Here is a 15,606-nt window from a genome sequence, read left to right as displayed (position 1 = left end):
AATTATGACTGTGAGAGAACAGTATTAAGTGATAGAGAATGATGCGGTCCAATGTGATATCATATAGACAAAACAAGAAATAACTTATAAGTTAAGAATCCGTCCAAGCATACATATTGATTTTCTACCAAACAAACTCTACCGAAGGGTTGCCAACGAGAAAATAATTATACATTTATTTACAGAACCAGTAGCAACAGCCAAAAGCTTTGGCCTGATGGTGAGGTTTCCTGATTAAAAACTAGGCATAGAGGGGAGGGACTATCTTCCGTATCTTCGACTTTCCTGAAAGAAAAGATTAAAAAAAAAAAAAGAAACCTTTGCTCCGTGCTCTCGTGGGGACAAAGCCCCGAGAAATAGTAGAAAATTTATAGTTTGGTGTGCTACACGCAAAGACTTAGGCCTGCAATCCATGAGAAGGAATTTACAGGTTTGAAACTTGTGTGTTAGACACCAGGCTGTGATGGTGCTGTGGCTATATAAAGTCCCAGGCATAATACAGCCATCATTCATGCCACAGTTGCTTCATTAATCAGCCTTATTGCACATCGAAAATGCAGAGAAATTAGACATTTCTCCACTAAAAACAAAGATATTTGCACAATATCCAGACTCCAGGCTCATTTTTTTCTTGTTAAGTTGCAGCAGTCTTTTTTTAATGCCATGATAGGATCGTGGCTTCTCTCTCGTTTGCAACTATCATGACTTCACTATTGTTTTTGCAATTAATAGGCCACTTGGACTTGCTCATCAAGTAACTCAGCCATAACCTATTCTTCCCAAGGCAGTCATATTGGCAACCGAAGAGTGCTAACAAGCAGGAGCTCTAATAAATTCCAGCACTTCAAAGTCATTGCAAAGATTCTGTTCAACTCTGGTTTCATGCTAACATATTGTATTATTTCACCTATCTATCCACAGTGCTGCTGCAAGCAAGAATGCCAACATGGTCGATAATCTTAATATTAATGATCTCCCAAACAGCTGAAAGCCACAGAATTCTTCTCATACCACGATGGAACAGATAGATCTGTAATGGTCTTCCGTAAAAATTTAAGCAGAACAACAACATTTACTGCCTTAACGAACTTTCGTGATATCTAGAATCCATGTTGCATCTCAATTGGATGAGGCCTTCTGCTTACTGGTTTCACATGGACCTTGCCCTAACAAAATATTGACAGGGATATCATCAGGCTTACTTTTGGAAAATCTTGGCATATTTAAAAGAGAATTTTCTCTACTAGTATGTAACAAGTAAAAGTTCCAACACTTCTACTGAAGATAACAATATCAAATAATTTTCATGGTTGTCAATGATATAAAAGGGGATAGACATGACAAAATATGTCAACTAATGATTTCATCACGCTAAATCTGGACTGATAAAAACAGCATAATTTAATTGGGTAATACAATGAGAAATGAGCACATGAAGAAGAATTTAATTGAAGTGGATATCCAAATAGTTAAAAGTTCAAAATAGAGCTACCAAATAACCAAAAACAACCAATGTACTACCTGAACCAGAATTGTGAGAGGTTGCTTGATTCACGTTCCGGATTTCTTCCAACACATTACCATTTACCACATTTGCATTGGGTGGAGGGGCCACAAAACATTCATTGTTGCCTGTTGCTTGGTTCCTACTTTCACCAGACACGTTACTTCTTATCACATTTGTATTCTGAGACACCAATCCTTTACCATTCCTCACTACTTTTGCCCTTCTGATAGATTTTAAAAGTACAAGAAAGCAAACCAAGGATCAGACCAGACTTTATATTTGAGAAATTGGAGGAATAGCACACAGGTAGGGAAATATACCTGACCAATTTTCGCTTAAGAGTGCCTGTTTTTAGCTTCAACATTCCTTTTCCAAAATAACATGAAAAAATTGTTAGAAATTTCATACTGAAAAGTATCTCATAGTTTGTGGAAGAAAGTAAAATTACACCAAAAACTCACCTGGTTTTGAAGAAGAAGATGAACTGGGTTTGCGACTGCTCCTCTCAGCCTTTATGGAAGCAATAACAGAATCAGCAGCAGACCCCAAACCTTTTCTTCCTACCAGCTTTACCCCCAGCTTCTCGCAGAGGTAATTCAGTCTCATCTCATCACCCCCTCGCACCTCTCTCAACTCAAGCACCTGCTGCCTTGACAACAAGGTGTAAACATGAAGCTGTTGTTGCTGATTGAAATGCGACTGAAGCTGCTGAAAAAGTAATTTATTTGAATGCTGATCTGGTCTACCACCTTCATAATTTCTTTTTCGCGGCTCATTAAGCATAACCCTTAAAATTGCTGGGGATTTTGTATCACCATTCTTACCGCTAAAAATTACAGAAAAACTACCAAATTCTAAATCAGGATCCCTAAATAAATCTGCAAGAAGGGAAGCACAAGAATAGGCATTCTTTGATGGGCTCCTGTCAATTTTCATCCTTGAAGCTCGAGCATTTGCATAGTTTGCCATATTTGCAGCTTCCCTAAGTCCAGTGAGGAAAGCTCCATGCATAGTTGCAGGGTATCGCCTACTAGTGGCTTCCCCAGCAAAGAAAAGCCTGCCATCCCCCACACTCTCAGCTAATATATCATAATCATCTCCTGATGCCCCCACTGCAACATTAGAGTACGAACCTAGACTGAAGGGATCACCACCCCATCTGGTACATACAGTCTGGATAGGTTCTGGGACATTAATTCCTTGCGGTTCATATATACCTGCTCATAATAACTCCCACCGCATTATACTAACTACCATAAAATACTTTAATGAACTTCGGAATCAAACATAACTACTTTACAATTAATTAATAAACAATAAATCATGATTCCTAAGAATTTCCTGAAAAGATAAGCTAGCTTTTGCATAGTTCTACTTACCTGAATATTCCTTTTTTTTCTCATAAGAAGCATCACCTATTCATAGAATCTTCTTGAATTGAAAAACTAAAATATCTTATTTTTTTTAGAAATTATTCAAAATTATCTGACACACGGGGTACAAGAAGTTAAAGAGCTAAAACTGAAACTTCTTTGCATATGACTCATGAGGCATAGGGTAAACAATTATACATGATTTAGAATGTTAAGATTAGCGAGTATCACATCAGACGAATGGAGCTCCTGATTAGTTGTGGGAAAAATAACAGAGCTAAGAATTTGGTGATATGAATAAAATGAATTGGCTACCTTTAAGAATGTGTAGGACATGGGTCACTGCATCAGTTGGGGGCATTGTCTCGAACTTATGAGCAGCGTCACCTGCTACTAAAGCAATCAAGAGAGGACCACCAGCAACTGGTGCATAACTGTAAAACAGAAAGAACTCCCCTCGACTGCTTGGATCCTCGGCAAGATGTCCAAAGGTATCAACATCTGTACCCCAAAACACATAAGGAAAAAGCATGGCAACTTTATTGAGTAACCCAAAACCCAACCTCTTAATTCCGTCTAGCTTCCTCTGAGGCAACTCTGGTATAAATTTGATAGATCCACTCTTCAAAACCCCCAGTGCGACAGTACAAAGAGCCATGTCAGCCTCGTAAACATGGCTTCCAGCAATTACCTGGACACCATCAGCGCCATATCTAACACTGTGGACAGTCTTCTCATATAAGATCGGCACATTCTCAGCCAAAGCCTGAACGAGCCTTCCATTCCCTCCAGGCAGGAAGCAGTGGTCCCCTCCCATATCATATGGATCATCTTGGTCCCAAAATGCGAGTGAGAGCTTTGATACCAAGCCTGCGTTTGCATATTCCAAATTTGCAAGATGCCAATTAAACAAGTTCATCTCCTCAGTATTTACAGCATCCCCATAAACCTGCCGAAATGTTTCCAATGCCGCCCCAAGTGAAACATCCGTTGAAACCTCGCCCATCAACTGCCTAAGCTTACTTGCCTTATCCAAAAGCCGATTAAAAGCTGTTTCCAGTTTCATATCCATATCAGGATCAACGGGTTTCCCATCCATTCTGTAAAGTGGACACTTATCTCTCACCTTATAAAGAGAAGAGCCCAGTTGCCTGGCAACAATCCCAAGTGGGTTCCCTAATGTACCGGTCAAAACACTCCCACCTAAATCCGCTGCTGCGGACACCCTATTCCCTCCTTCCATCTTCTTCGTGTAAACCCTCCCACCAGGACGCTTCCTACCTTCCAAGACAGTCACCTTAAACCCAAACCTCATCAACTGTCGCGCAGCAGCCAATCCAGCCAACCCCGCCCCAATAATAACTACAGTAGACTTGTTCGGTTCCGCCGGAATCCTCTCTTTGATCGCCGGCGCAACTCCAAAGTTAATATATCCATGCGTAACCAAATAGTTATAAGCATTATCCAAAAGTGTGCTGCAATGCTTAGGAATAGAATCAACAAACATCTCCTTTGTAATCCAAGTGGACGCATTTTCGCGCCATTTGGCGATGATATGGTTTCTAATCAAAATGTAATTCACCTGTTCTATGCCTCCAACGACAGAGACGACACCAAAATCAATTTCCTCATCGGTGAGGGAATCTGCGGGGAATCCGGCCGTTAGCCCGATCAATGCCTCGGCCGTCGACTCCTTGTTAATGACGATAATCTCGTCGCCAATTCCCGGACTGGGTTTTATCGTCGTAGATGAACTATTTTCTACGCTGGCTTTGCTTGCAGAACCTGGAACTGAAGTAGCAGAGTTGAAATTGTTGATACCGGGGAAAGCACCAGCATTCGGGATCGGAGGAATGTGAAACGATGTGGCAACGCGTTGAGGCCGACCTCTTCTTCGTTTCTTCGGGATCGAGAAGGAGAGAATTTGCTTGGAATTAGGGTTCGGGTTTGGAATTGAATTGAAATTAAAGGTATAGTTATAGCTAGGGTTAGGATTAGGAACATGATTGGGATTGGGTTGGGCAAGGGGAGTGTAGAGTGAAAAAGGAGGGAGTGGAAACGAAGAAAACTGATCGGGATTCTGGTCCGCCGGGTCCATAGCACGATACGCTTGTTTGCTTGCCGGTAACTCTGGTAGAAGAGGATATGAGAGACGAACGAAGAAGGGGTGTGTTTGGTTGCGAGGATAGCAAAAATAATTTTGTTTTCGAGATAATATCACAAAAATTTATTTGGATAAGGTAACCACGTTTTTTGTTTTTATAATAATTAATTTATAATTTTTTATTTAATATTATTAAAATTTATTTATGTATTGATAAAATTATAATGATTAAATAAAATTTTATTAATTTTTAATATATTTTAATTAAAAAAATATTTTACAATAATTAAATTTTATATATTTTTAACATTATATTTAAAAACATAATCAATATTCAACTGTAAATATTAAATAAAAAATATTATTATTAAATTAACAAAGTCTTATATTTCACTTTCTCGTATTTAAAAATCATAACATAATATTTAAACTACTTATAAAGAACAAATAAATGTTTCAAACAATCTTTTAAACTAAAACTAAATTCCACTTAATTATATCTCCATAAAAATCAAACTCACTTTTAACAATAAAATATATAATTTTTATATTATTGTGTTTATATTATATATTTATCTTTTTAATTCATATTAATTAAATATATATATATCTGATGAATAAATTATATTTTTCGAATGTATTACTAAAATTTAAAAAAAAACATAATTGGGAGACAAGAATACTAAATATGATGGATTGAGTTTGAGAAACTGATATTTTTTTATTAATTATATAAAAATAAATATATCTCACATATTAGTATTCAAATAATTATGACATATTTTGTTTTTTATTATTATATTTATCTCACCTATATGATGTGCTACTCGTATAATAATTTTGGTAACATTATAACAAAATTTGCTAATACTTATAAGGAGATGAAATTGAGATTTTTAATGCAGATGGTACAGTATTTGATGCAAATGTTGGGTTCGTGTACGAAACAATTATTAGAAAATTGACAAATGTTATTATGATTGTTTTTTTACGACTGCCTCCTAGAATATTAGTTTTTCTACTTAACGGAACTATTCGAATGCCACAATGCATTGCAATATATTGTATATCTTGTTCAGGAATCAGGAACTATGTAAGTTGACGCTCAACCGGTGAAGACTGCACTAACATTAGAAGAAGACGATTACTCTGAAATTAACTTTATAATAAAATATTACAAAATGATGTTAAAACTCAAACTGAATGTATCAATATCTCAAATTCGAAGACAACATAACAGGGTGACTCATCATATAACGAGGGTTGCTTGTGATCACTCTAGTTTTAATATATAGAATAGACTGCCTCCTGAAATTACTGTATTATTTGTATGAGTTTTAACAAATTTGACTATTTTTTTTTTTAAAAAATTGAGATTTTAAAGAAAATAAAGTAAAATTGAAGATAAATAATTTTAAAATGGTAAGAAATAGAGATCTAATTGAAAAAGAGAGAAATTTATTTAACGAAAAATATTTCTGAAAAAAGGAAAAAAGAATCTTATTTGGATTTCGACCCGGTTTAGATCTGGATGCTCCATTTCAACATTTTACCCGAAACGAAAAACAAACCAGAAGAAGAAAAATCAATTATTATTTTACAATTTATCGTTGTCGACAGCTCCAGAGTCCTCTCTTTTATTTTTCTCGTCCTTGCTTCTCTACCAGGATTTTGATTTTTCTTTTTTTTTTTTTTACTTTGAATCAAATTTTTTTCTCTTAAGATCTCCCGGATCACGAATGCTGGACTAGCGTCAAAACGACGGCGATTCCGAGAAATCAGAGGTGCGGCAAGACTCAAAACCAAAATCCAAATCTCTGCTGTTTGTTTCCTTTGATTCATGATTTCACGTACTTTCTTTCTTGAAATCTCCTTGGATCTACTTCTTCTTATTCTTCGCATTTTTATGATTAATTGTTTTTCGAGCTGTCAAGAGCAAAAGCACAGAGAAACCAAAAGCTGAATTTCATTCCTCTTTTTTCTTTTGTTGTTTAAAACCAAAATGCTCAGTTTTGTACAAAATCAATGGAGTTTTCTTTCTATTTTCTACAGGTTTAAGGTTATTGTTTTGTTTTTCTTTTAGATGCGAGTTCGCGTTAATTTCTTAATTTCTTTATGCATTTGGGATTTTTTTTTTGAAAATTTTTCTCTTGTTCATCTTCGAGTTTTATTAGCCTTTGAGCAGTTTAACTGAAAATTATATCTCGTCGTATCTATTTTTTTTTTCCTTCTTTTTATTAGGAATATCAGGTAGTGAAGTTTTCAGCGACTCTGTCCGGGAAAATCATACTCGTGGGCTATAATTAAGTAGCGGTTGGTTTATAGAGAGTTATTTGCTGTTTTCAGGCGGGATCAAGACCTTCTTGCGAGGGGTTGAGAACGCTCATTTTTTGGTTCTAAAAGTTGGATGAGGTAAAGGGTAATGGGGTTTTTTGATGGACTGCCGGTTCCTCCAGAGAAAGCAGTAAGTTCAATTCTCTATCTATTTTTCACTTTAGGTGGAAGATAATGTGCTGATTGGCATGTGGGAATTCAAATTAGAGGTTTGAGTTTCATATCTTATACTAGGGGTCTATACTTTAGTTGGAATCAGATGTTCAATAACCCCAGATGAAGAATATGAAGAAGGGTGGAATTTGCTATGTGATCAGTGAGCTACTCTCCCTTGTGAAATGCCAATACAGGAACACCACTTCACCTGCTTATATTCCGGGGATGCTATATGCTGGGTTTTATCCTTTTGGAAATCATAATAAAAGCTCAATAAATCCAGTCAATATAATAAATGGAATTAGTGGGTTGTCTCATGTTAAGGGAAACATTTCTAGTGTTGCCGAAAAGTATCAACTTCTTTTTTCTTTTACTCAAATTTGTGACAGCTAAATCATTTCCTGTCTGATTTATGACCATGGATCCTGGATGTGGCAGTATAGTCACTTCCATTGATGAAATTGTTATAACTGGCGAAGAAACTTCTCTTCCTTTCCGGGTTGCTTTATATTATGACAGCCACGCGGTAGGACAGATAGGAAAATAAAATTTTTGGACAAATGAAGCCTCTAATATCATAAAGTTTATTACAAGACAGACAGAATTTGAAGTTATAATAATTTTGATGATTTGTTATCTAAAGTCAGTGCTGATTGCCTTATTTTATTATGGCAATAATTTTGATGATTTGTTATCTATAGTTGAATACCTATCAAGGACATGCCCCCGTATTTGGCATCTAATCTAAGTACGAGTAGCATAGATTTTGAGAATTGAAAAAAGAGAGATGTTATAGATACTCATACTGTTCTATTTTTCTAATCTTCTGATGTTGTTCTATTTATTTTTTCAAAAGAAAAAGGACTTCCAGTGTTGTTCTTTCTCAAAATTTATTTCACTCCTTTGCTGAACACAGTATTTAAGGGAAGAGCTCTCCAGGATAGATGAGAGTTGGGCTGCTGCACGTTTTGACTCATTACCTCATGTTGTCCATATTTTGACATCAAAAGATCGCGAAGGTGAAGTCCAAATTTTAAAGGAGCAAAGCGATGTTGTTGAGGAGGTAGTGGATGAAGTGGTGCATGCTTACCACAGTGGGTTCAACAAAGCAATTCAAAATTATTCACAGGTTCCATAATTAATTTAATATTTTTTTCTTAGACTCAATCTTTTTCCTTCAATATCTTCCTTTTAAATATCAAGGTGTTTGTTTCTGCTTAGTTGTTGAGTTACTGTTCTATATTCTGAACTTGGTTCTGATGTTCTTGATTAGTTTTGGAAACCCGAGCAGAGTTGGAAATTTTTTAGGTTTGATCTCATTGCAAACTTTGTGGTTCAGAGGCCAATCTAGGTATAGGAAAGAGTCTGATCATGTATTATTGACTGATAAAATTACCGATACTTATCTCAAAAACTAACATATTGATGGCAGATTTAGTAAACTGTAGCACTTGCTTTCTATGATGTCACAGTTTGGTTGACAGCTAAAAGTTAACCAAACCATCATATCTACTTGTAAACTAATTATCTGTTTGTGCTTTTTGTCTTTACACCTTTCTGGTGGGTATTAGACATATCAGAGTAGGCGCTTAAATTCTAATTTTTGTATCTCTGATTTCTTTCCTATTAGATCTTGCGGTTATTCAGTGAATCTACTGAAAGCATTGCAGTCTTAAAGGTTGATTTGGCTGAAGCAAAGAAGCGACTTGGTGCACGCAATAAGCAATTGCATCAACTATGGTATCGGTCTGTTACATTGCGGCACATAATCTCACTTTTAGATCAAATCGAGGGTATAGCTAAGGTAGGCAAGAAATTTTTCGTGTCTTCAGACTATAAGTATCAATTGTTTGCGTGTGTGGTCATCTGTTGAGCTCTCTTCTTCCTTGTCCTTCCATCCAGTGCCATGACTAATTTACTGTGCTATGATATTTTGTTCTTGATCTCTGGTTCTATTTCCTCATATCTTTCCATGTACATAATTTGATGTTAAAATAAAACAATACGCACCCTTTTTATGGATTGATGTACTTCACTTCAAATATCTATCTAACACAGACATCAAAAATCTACATATGATGCTCCTATATTATGTTATTGCCCTTAATTCATAGTTGTTATGTATGCTTGTGATGTAGAACAAGTTGGCTCTAATATTGACTGATGTGATATAGGATGAGTTGGTATAGTGCCAAATGATATAGAACAAGAGAATATGGAGTAATTTGATGAGAACAGTACATATCAAGATGGCGAGAAAACATGAGTTTGACGAGAGATTTCAGGTGGCCTTGTGCGTTCATTGGGTTTTTTCTCAGATAACTTTTTGGATCTTAGCTCTTTAGTGGAACTTTGATGAAAAACTTTGCTCAAAGGAAGTAGTTATAGCTCAAACTGACTATTCTTTAACAGTGAGATGATCCAATGATCAATGCCCTTGGAGAGTAGCGATGCCATCAGCTCATATCCCTCCTTTTCTCTAAACAAGAGGGAGGATTTGGTGGATCAATGAGGAGTAGAGAATAGAACAAAGATGGAATCAAGAAGACAAAAGTAAAAATATGACTAAATTGAAATAAGAAACTTGTTTCGTTTGTTTATTTTCTTGATCCATAGCCTTTATACATACTAATCATTGGCAAATCAGTGAAATATGCAAAACTAATGGAGTAAAGATCAAAATTTTCTAGTGTCTAATCAAATTGAGAATACCCGAAACCTAGGTAACCTGTTATCCCAAAAACTCTAGATGCATAAGATACTATCAATAAGCATTTTCTAATCTAAAACTCTTCCAAGTTAGCTTCTTCCCATTCCCTATCATTTTGTAGATATTTTTCTTTCATGGGCCAATTAGGGTTATGAGCTACATGTGAGGCAAACTTCCCCTCAATTATTTTGTTAGGGGTATTTCAATCTGACTTTATCCACTGGAAGTGGTTTTACCAAGCTTGCTGGTACAGGCTGCTCTGCTTGTGTGGTGCTTTATTCTTCTTCTTTATGTCTTTGTTTAACTTGTACCACAAACACATGAAATTATTTGTGTGACAGTTGTTGAGGGTAAAATTGAGATTATTCTGGAAATAAGGTGACTCTTGAGAGTTATTTTTTCTCTGTTTGAAACATGGTCTAGGTTCCGGCTCGGATTGAGAAGCTCATTGGTGAAAAGCAATTTTATGCTGCAGTTCAAGTGCATGTTCAGTCTAGTCTGATGCTTGAGCGGGAGGGCCTTCAAACGGTATATAATAATTGTAGTTTTATACTATCGTAAAAAGAAAATGTGTATTGTTTTATTTGCAAGGCTTGGTGTGTGATCTTTTTGAGAGAGGCATTTTGTTGAATGATTTCAAAGTTACCTGCATTACATTGGGATTTTTTGGAAATAGGTACTTTTCAAACTACTGTGATTTCAATAACTGTTTCTGGAAGTCTCACCTTATTCTCTATGTGCTGATACAGTTCGCGGTGTCAGTACAGGCAAAAAATTAAGATTTTTTGCTCATAGTTTTTGATAATAATCTTAGTTTAGTTTAGCTCAATAAAATACTAAATTTTATGATATTGCTTTGATCAATATGGCCAGGTTGGTGCTCTTCAAGACGTCCGGTCTGAGCTGACGAAACTGCGAGGAGTTCTTTTTTATAAAGTTCTAGAGGATTTGCATGCACATCTTTACAATAAGGGTGAATATAGGTATTTAGTCTTTTTAGTTTCTTCTGTGTCTGTATTGGGCTTCAATCTTGTATAGTCTGCAAGAATTTAGCCCCAGCTTTTTGAATTTGCTTGTTTTTCAAAGCACATGTAATTTTATCTTATCGTACTCTGCTTCATGCTTTTATCTGCTCACGTGGTTTGAATTGTTGTCTTGATATTCCACATTCCTGGACATATTTTATTCATCTACTAAATAATGCATATAGATTATGAGAGAACATTTATGAGAGTTTGTGTGAGTAATATTCATGAGAATTTAACAAAGTTTATTTATTAAGTTCTTATAAATCTTAGATAGGATGGGGAAAAGGTAATGAAGGTTGTTTTCTTAAACTCATTTGTTACCTAAGGACCTTTGGTTTGATTGTTCATCGTTCCCTCCCTTTCAATAGGATAAGGGATCTAGTCATAATCTGTAAGCTGGACATGGAGAAGGCGTATGACTACGTTTGCTGGAACTTTGTAGATTATTTGCTGAGTAGAATGGGTTTTGGGGATAAATGGAGGGGTTGGATGAAGACTTGTATGAGGACCACATCGTTTGCTGTTTTGGTTAATGGTGGGCCTTCAAGATTCTTCACGGGTTCCCGGGGGCTGAGGCAAGGAGATCCACTGTCACCATTATTATTCATCATTGTCATGTAAGTGTTGAATGGTATGATTGAACGAGCAAAATAGTGTCAGCTTCTCAAGGTTGTGGAGATTGGCAGGGGTGAGGAGGAGATGGAAATTTCTCATTTATTTTTTGCGGATGACACCTTGCTGTTTTGTAAACCCGATAAGCAATTTCTTCTCCACTTGAAGTGTATCCTTCTCTGTTTTCAAGGCGTTTTAGGACTAAACATCAAACTTGACAAAACAAAACTTGTCAAATTGGGGGGGAAGGGTGATGGTTGTGGTCTTGCTAAGGTGTTGGGCTGTAAGGCGACAAATCTTCCTATTAAATATCTTAGGGTTCCTCTTGGCACTAAATAAAAGGAGAAGAAAACTTGGGAACCGATAATTGACATGTTTGAGTCTAGACTTGCAAGATGGAAAAGAAATTTCTTGTCTAAAGGAAGTAGACTCACGCTTATAAAGAGCACATTCGCAAATCTACCAGTCTATTATCTCTCAACGTTGACCATTCCGGTAAGTGTTGCTAAAAGATTAGAGACCATTCAATGTCGTTTCCTGTGGGTTGATAATGAGGATAGAAAAAAGTTTCATCTTGTCAAATGGGATGATGTAAAGAAGCCTACTCATGATGATGGTTTGGGCATTCGATCGGTGGTTGAATTTAATAAAGGCTTACAAGGCAAATGGTTGTGGACATTTTTGAGAGATGAGGGTAGGATGTGGAAGAAAGTGATCTTGGCTAGGTGGTAGTCCTGTGCACTTATGGGTCTGGGGAGGGTGGACAGAAAAGGGCACGACTTAGGTCTGTGGAGGAAAATCAAGATGGGTTGGTCTGTTTTTGCGGAGAACCTGTGCTGGAAAGTGGGAAGAGGTAATGAAACTAGACTTTAGCATGATCATTGGTTGGGGGAGGGGTGTCTTAAAGTCCGTTTTCCCAGAATCTATGCAATTGCACAATCCAAAAATATGTTGGTGGAAGAGGCTTATGAGCGGAATCATGACAGATGCATCTGGTCCATTAATGTATGCAGAAATCTGAATGACTGGGAAGTGGAGGAGTATGTTAACTTGTTGAAGAACATATTTGACTTTCAACCTTGCAGTGATCCAGATCAGGTGCTGTGGAGGGGGTGCAAGAATGGTGAGTTTTCGGTGAGCTCTTACTACATAAAGTTGATGGTCGCATGAAGTATAGTTTTTCCAGATTTCCCAACAACTTAACCTGGAAAAACTCTGCACACCAGAGGATGGCTTTCTTTGCTTGGGAGGCATGCAAGGAGAGTATTTTAACTTTGGACAAGCTGATGGTCAGGGGATGTATTTTGGTGAATGGTTGTTTTATGTGCTTGGAAAATGAGGAAGACTGTCGTCACTTATTGCTTAGGTGCCCTACTACCTATGAACTCTGGTGCTTGGTGTATGGCTTGGTAGGAATTTGCTGGGTACAGGTTGGTTCGATTGAGGAGGAGATTTTGGCCGGGAGTGGGGCAGGGCTGAAAGCTGAAATTGCGAGACTCATCCCCTTGTCTGTTTTTTGGGTTATTTGGAAGGAAAGAAATTCAAGAGCGTTTGAGGGGATTGTGAATAATATTAGTAAACTTAGAGAGAGATGGTTTAAATACTCTGGTTGTCTTGTATTGGGGCATGATATCATTAGGGTTGAGGATTTTGGAGATATCATTGACTCACTAACAAATCTATAAATTTTTTGTAAAGGGGCGGTACCTCTCTTCTTTGGTAACTTGCTAATACAAATTTATGTTTTTCTTTAAAAAAAAAAGATTTATCTTTCAAATATCTCCACGGCCATGAGTCCCATGAGATGGATGCACAACCAAAAAAAAAATGGAAAGCGACTCTCTGTTGATTATTCAGTGTAAGCTATTTCTGTTCTTAAGCTAACTATTTTTCTTCTGCAGCTCAGTTGCATCAAGCATGCATGAAAGAGATGATGAAATACCAACTACAACAGCTGTTGCATTTGCAGCAAGTAGTACACAGCCACTATCTCGAAGGACCAGGTTACTGAAGGGTGAAAATCAATTTGGTGGTCTTGGGGCTACAGATGGATCATATAGAGCAAATTCAATTGATGGAGGGTAAGATGAGGAACCTCTTTGTTACTGGTATTTGTTTTTATCCTTCGTGTTGTCTGTTCTTTATTTTTCTATCTACTTCTGGCTTTTCACTTCTTTGTAAAAATAGAAGATTTGATAGGAAAATTTCAATTCTTAAAAGTACTGAAACGGATTTTCAATATGCATGTATATATATATTATAACTTTAGAGCTGTAATAAATTGTTGTCGTCTTCTTCTTCTTTCTAAGAACTGTGGAGGTTCACCTTGTGGCTTTAATATTCTTTAGATCCTGTTTCATTGTCCATTGTGGATCAGTGAATTTCTTTCGTTGATTTGCTTTTCCCATATCAAGATAACTGGCTAATGCATTCATTTATTGATTAGGAGATACTAGTGCCCTTGTTTTAATATCTCATTAGTATGGTTGTGCGGTTTTCTTCTTGTACTCTGTTGGAGACCAGAGAGGAGTTCTGTGGGAAAATAACATCCTTTTTATGAACTTCACAGAATTCTTTCTAGCTCTTTCCATTATGCTTCTTGTTCTCACATGGTATTGTTCCTAAAATTGTATCAGGTTTTTGAATAATATGTTTTCGCTGTTTGTAAAAATTGTATCAGGCCCTTGATGAACTTGAGAATTAAAATGCTTCAGTCAAATATATTGGCTTGACATGCATGTTGGAAGAATGCTTAGGCTTCTCATATTCTTTTTTTATAGAATAAACTTTTATCTTCTTTGACCCTTATTCATGACTTGTGTTGCAGCTCATCGTTTGATGGCCACGATGAGGAGGGTTCGTTGGAACCACCTGATGAAGCTACATCAGATGGACATGCTGTAAGGCTTAATGGTGGTGATGGAAAAGTAGTTCCTCGTCAACTTCCACCATGGCTTTTGGATTCTACTCCCGATGAATTTATTGTATGAATCCCTTGCTTGCCATTATCTTTTCATGTGGATGCCATCATGGTTTCTCTTGTTGTATTGCCTAAAGCTTATTTCTTTCTTTGTTCTAGGAAACAATAAAAAAGAGTGATGCTCCACTCCATGTGAAGTATTTGCAGACTATGGTTCAATGCCTCTGTATGCTTGGCAAAATTGCGGCTGCAGGTGCTATGATATGGTTGGTTTCTAGTTCATATGGTTCTTTTGTTGCCTTTCTGTCATGGTTTGGAAAATAATATTCTTCAATAGTTGGTAGCATGTCAAATATTAAGTTAGTAAGTATTACTTTCATGCCCAACACTAATCTCCGTTTCACAAGAATGCAACTAATCATCAAAAAAGCACTGATGGGTGCCACTGTTGTAAAATAGTGAAGCTATTTACCTCAAGTGTAACTTCCCTTCTATTTTTCTCTGCACTGATTAAGGACATTTCCTCATTGAGAGATGTCATCTCTTCCTTCAGCAGGATCTGGACTCTCACTTGATCATATTCTATTGAGCCTGCCATAAATTTGTATACTTTATCTTTCTCAAGAAATTTCTTCAAGGCTGCTGCGTTTTTTGCTGTTCTCCATAGTGATACTATGGTATTGATCATGCTCTTGCCATAAGTGTTTTAGAAGGTTTGAATATTCTGTGATTGTATTGTAGCGTTGTTTAATTGTGTAAGTTTTGACGACTAAATCATACATCTAAGCTGCACCTTTGCCTTAGAATAGATTTTTCGGATTGAATCCCAAATATATTTTGCTGTGGGTAGATATATAACTGG

The 15,606-nt window shown here is 36.6% G+C and overlaps 2 protein-coding genes across 4 annotated transcripts in view; one reads left to right on the top strand and one right to left on the bottom strand.

Moving 5' to 3' along the window:
- Nucleotides 1-39: 39 nt before the first annotated feature.
- On the bottom strand, nt 40-5,077 carry FLD (protein FLOWERING locus D-like protein). Its single transcript, XM_088212480.1, has 5 exons — nt 3,196-5,077; nt 1,969-2,724; nt 1,828-1,873; nt 1,522-1,730; nt 40-1,166 (listed from the first exon to the last, which is right to left on the bottom strand). The coding sequence occupies exons 1-5, from the start codon at nt 4,976-4,978 to the stop codon at nt 1,120-1,122; spliced, it is 2,841 nt and encodes a 946-aa protein (XP_088068606.1). The 5' UTR covers nt 4,979-5,077; the 3' UTR covers nt 40-1,119.
- A 1,511-nt stretch (nt 5,078-6,588) lies between these two features.
- SEC8 (subunit of exocyst complex 8) overlaps nt 6,589-15,606 on the top strand; it is a 32,372-nt gene continuing 23,354 nt past the window's right edge. Inside the window, exons 1-9 of one of the 3 annotated variants that reach the window (XM_088212478.1) lie at nt 6,589-6,768; nt 7,331-7,448; nt 8,391-8,603; nt 9,105-9,278; nt 10,608-10,712; nt 11,058-11,167; nt 13,726-13,905; nt 14,652-14,808; nt 14,904-15,010. In XM_088212478.1, coding sequence (XP_088068604.1) covers nt 7,407-7,448; nt 8,391-8,603; nt 9,105-9,278; nt 10,608-10,712; nt 11,058-11,167; nt 13,726-13,905; nt 14,652-14,808; nt 14,904-15,010 — 1,088 coding nt within the window. In that variant the 5' untranslated portion in view covers nt 6,589-6,768; nt 7,331-7,406. Of the gene's footprint in view, nt 6,769-7,225; nt 7,449-8,390; nt 8,604-9,104; nt 9,279-10,607; nt 10,713-11,057; nt 11,168-13,725; nt 13,906-14,651; nt 14,809-14,903; nt 15,011-15,606 lie in introns of those variants that run through there. The other 2 variants (XM_088212477.1, XM_088212479.1) reach the window with 2 other exon arrangements.

The sequence above is a fragment of the Carica papaya genome, chromosome 2, assembly GCF_054855325.1.
Source record: "Carica papaya isolate Zhongbai chromosome 2, ASM5485532v1, whole genome shotgun sequence".
Taxonomy (NCBI): Eukaryota; Viridiplantae; Streptophyta; class Magnoliopsida; order Brassicales; family Caricaceae; genus Carica; species Carica papaya.
The sequence above is the reverse complement of the archived record's forward strand: the minus strand, read 5'-3'. Positions and strand labels throughout refer to the sequence as shown.

What these genes read in the sequence shown, in the direction of transcription:
- FLD (XM_088212480.1), bottom strand. Translation starts at nt 4,978, where the DNA reads ATGGACCCGGCGGACCAGAATCCCGATCAGTTTTCTTCGTTTCCACTC. An exon ending in CTTAAGCGAAAATTGGTCAG is followed by an intron (nt 1,731 to 1,827) that starts GTATATTTCCCT and finishes AAAATCTATCAG; the next exon opens with AAGGGCAAAAGTAGTGAGGA. An exon ending in CTCTCACAATTCTGGTTCAG is followed by an intron (nt 1,167 to 1,521) that starts GTAGTACATTGG and finishes ATATTTTGTTAG; the next exon opens with GGCAAGGTCCATGTGAAACC.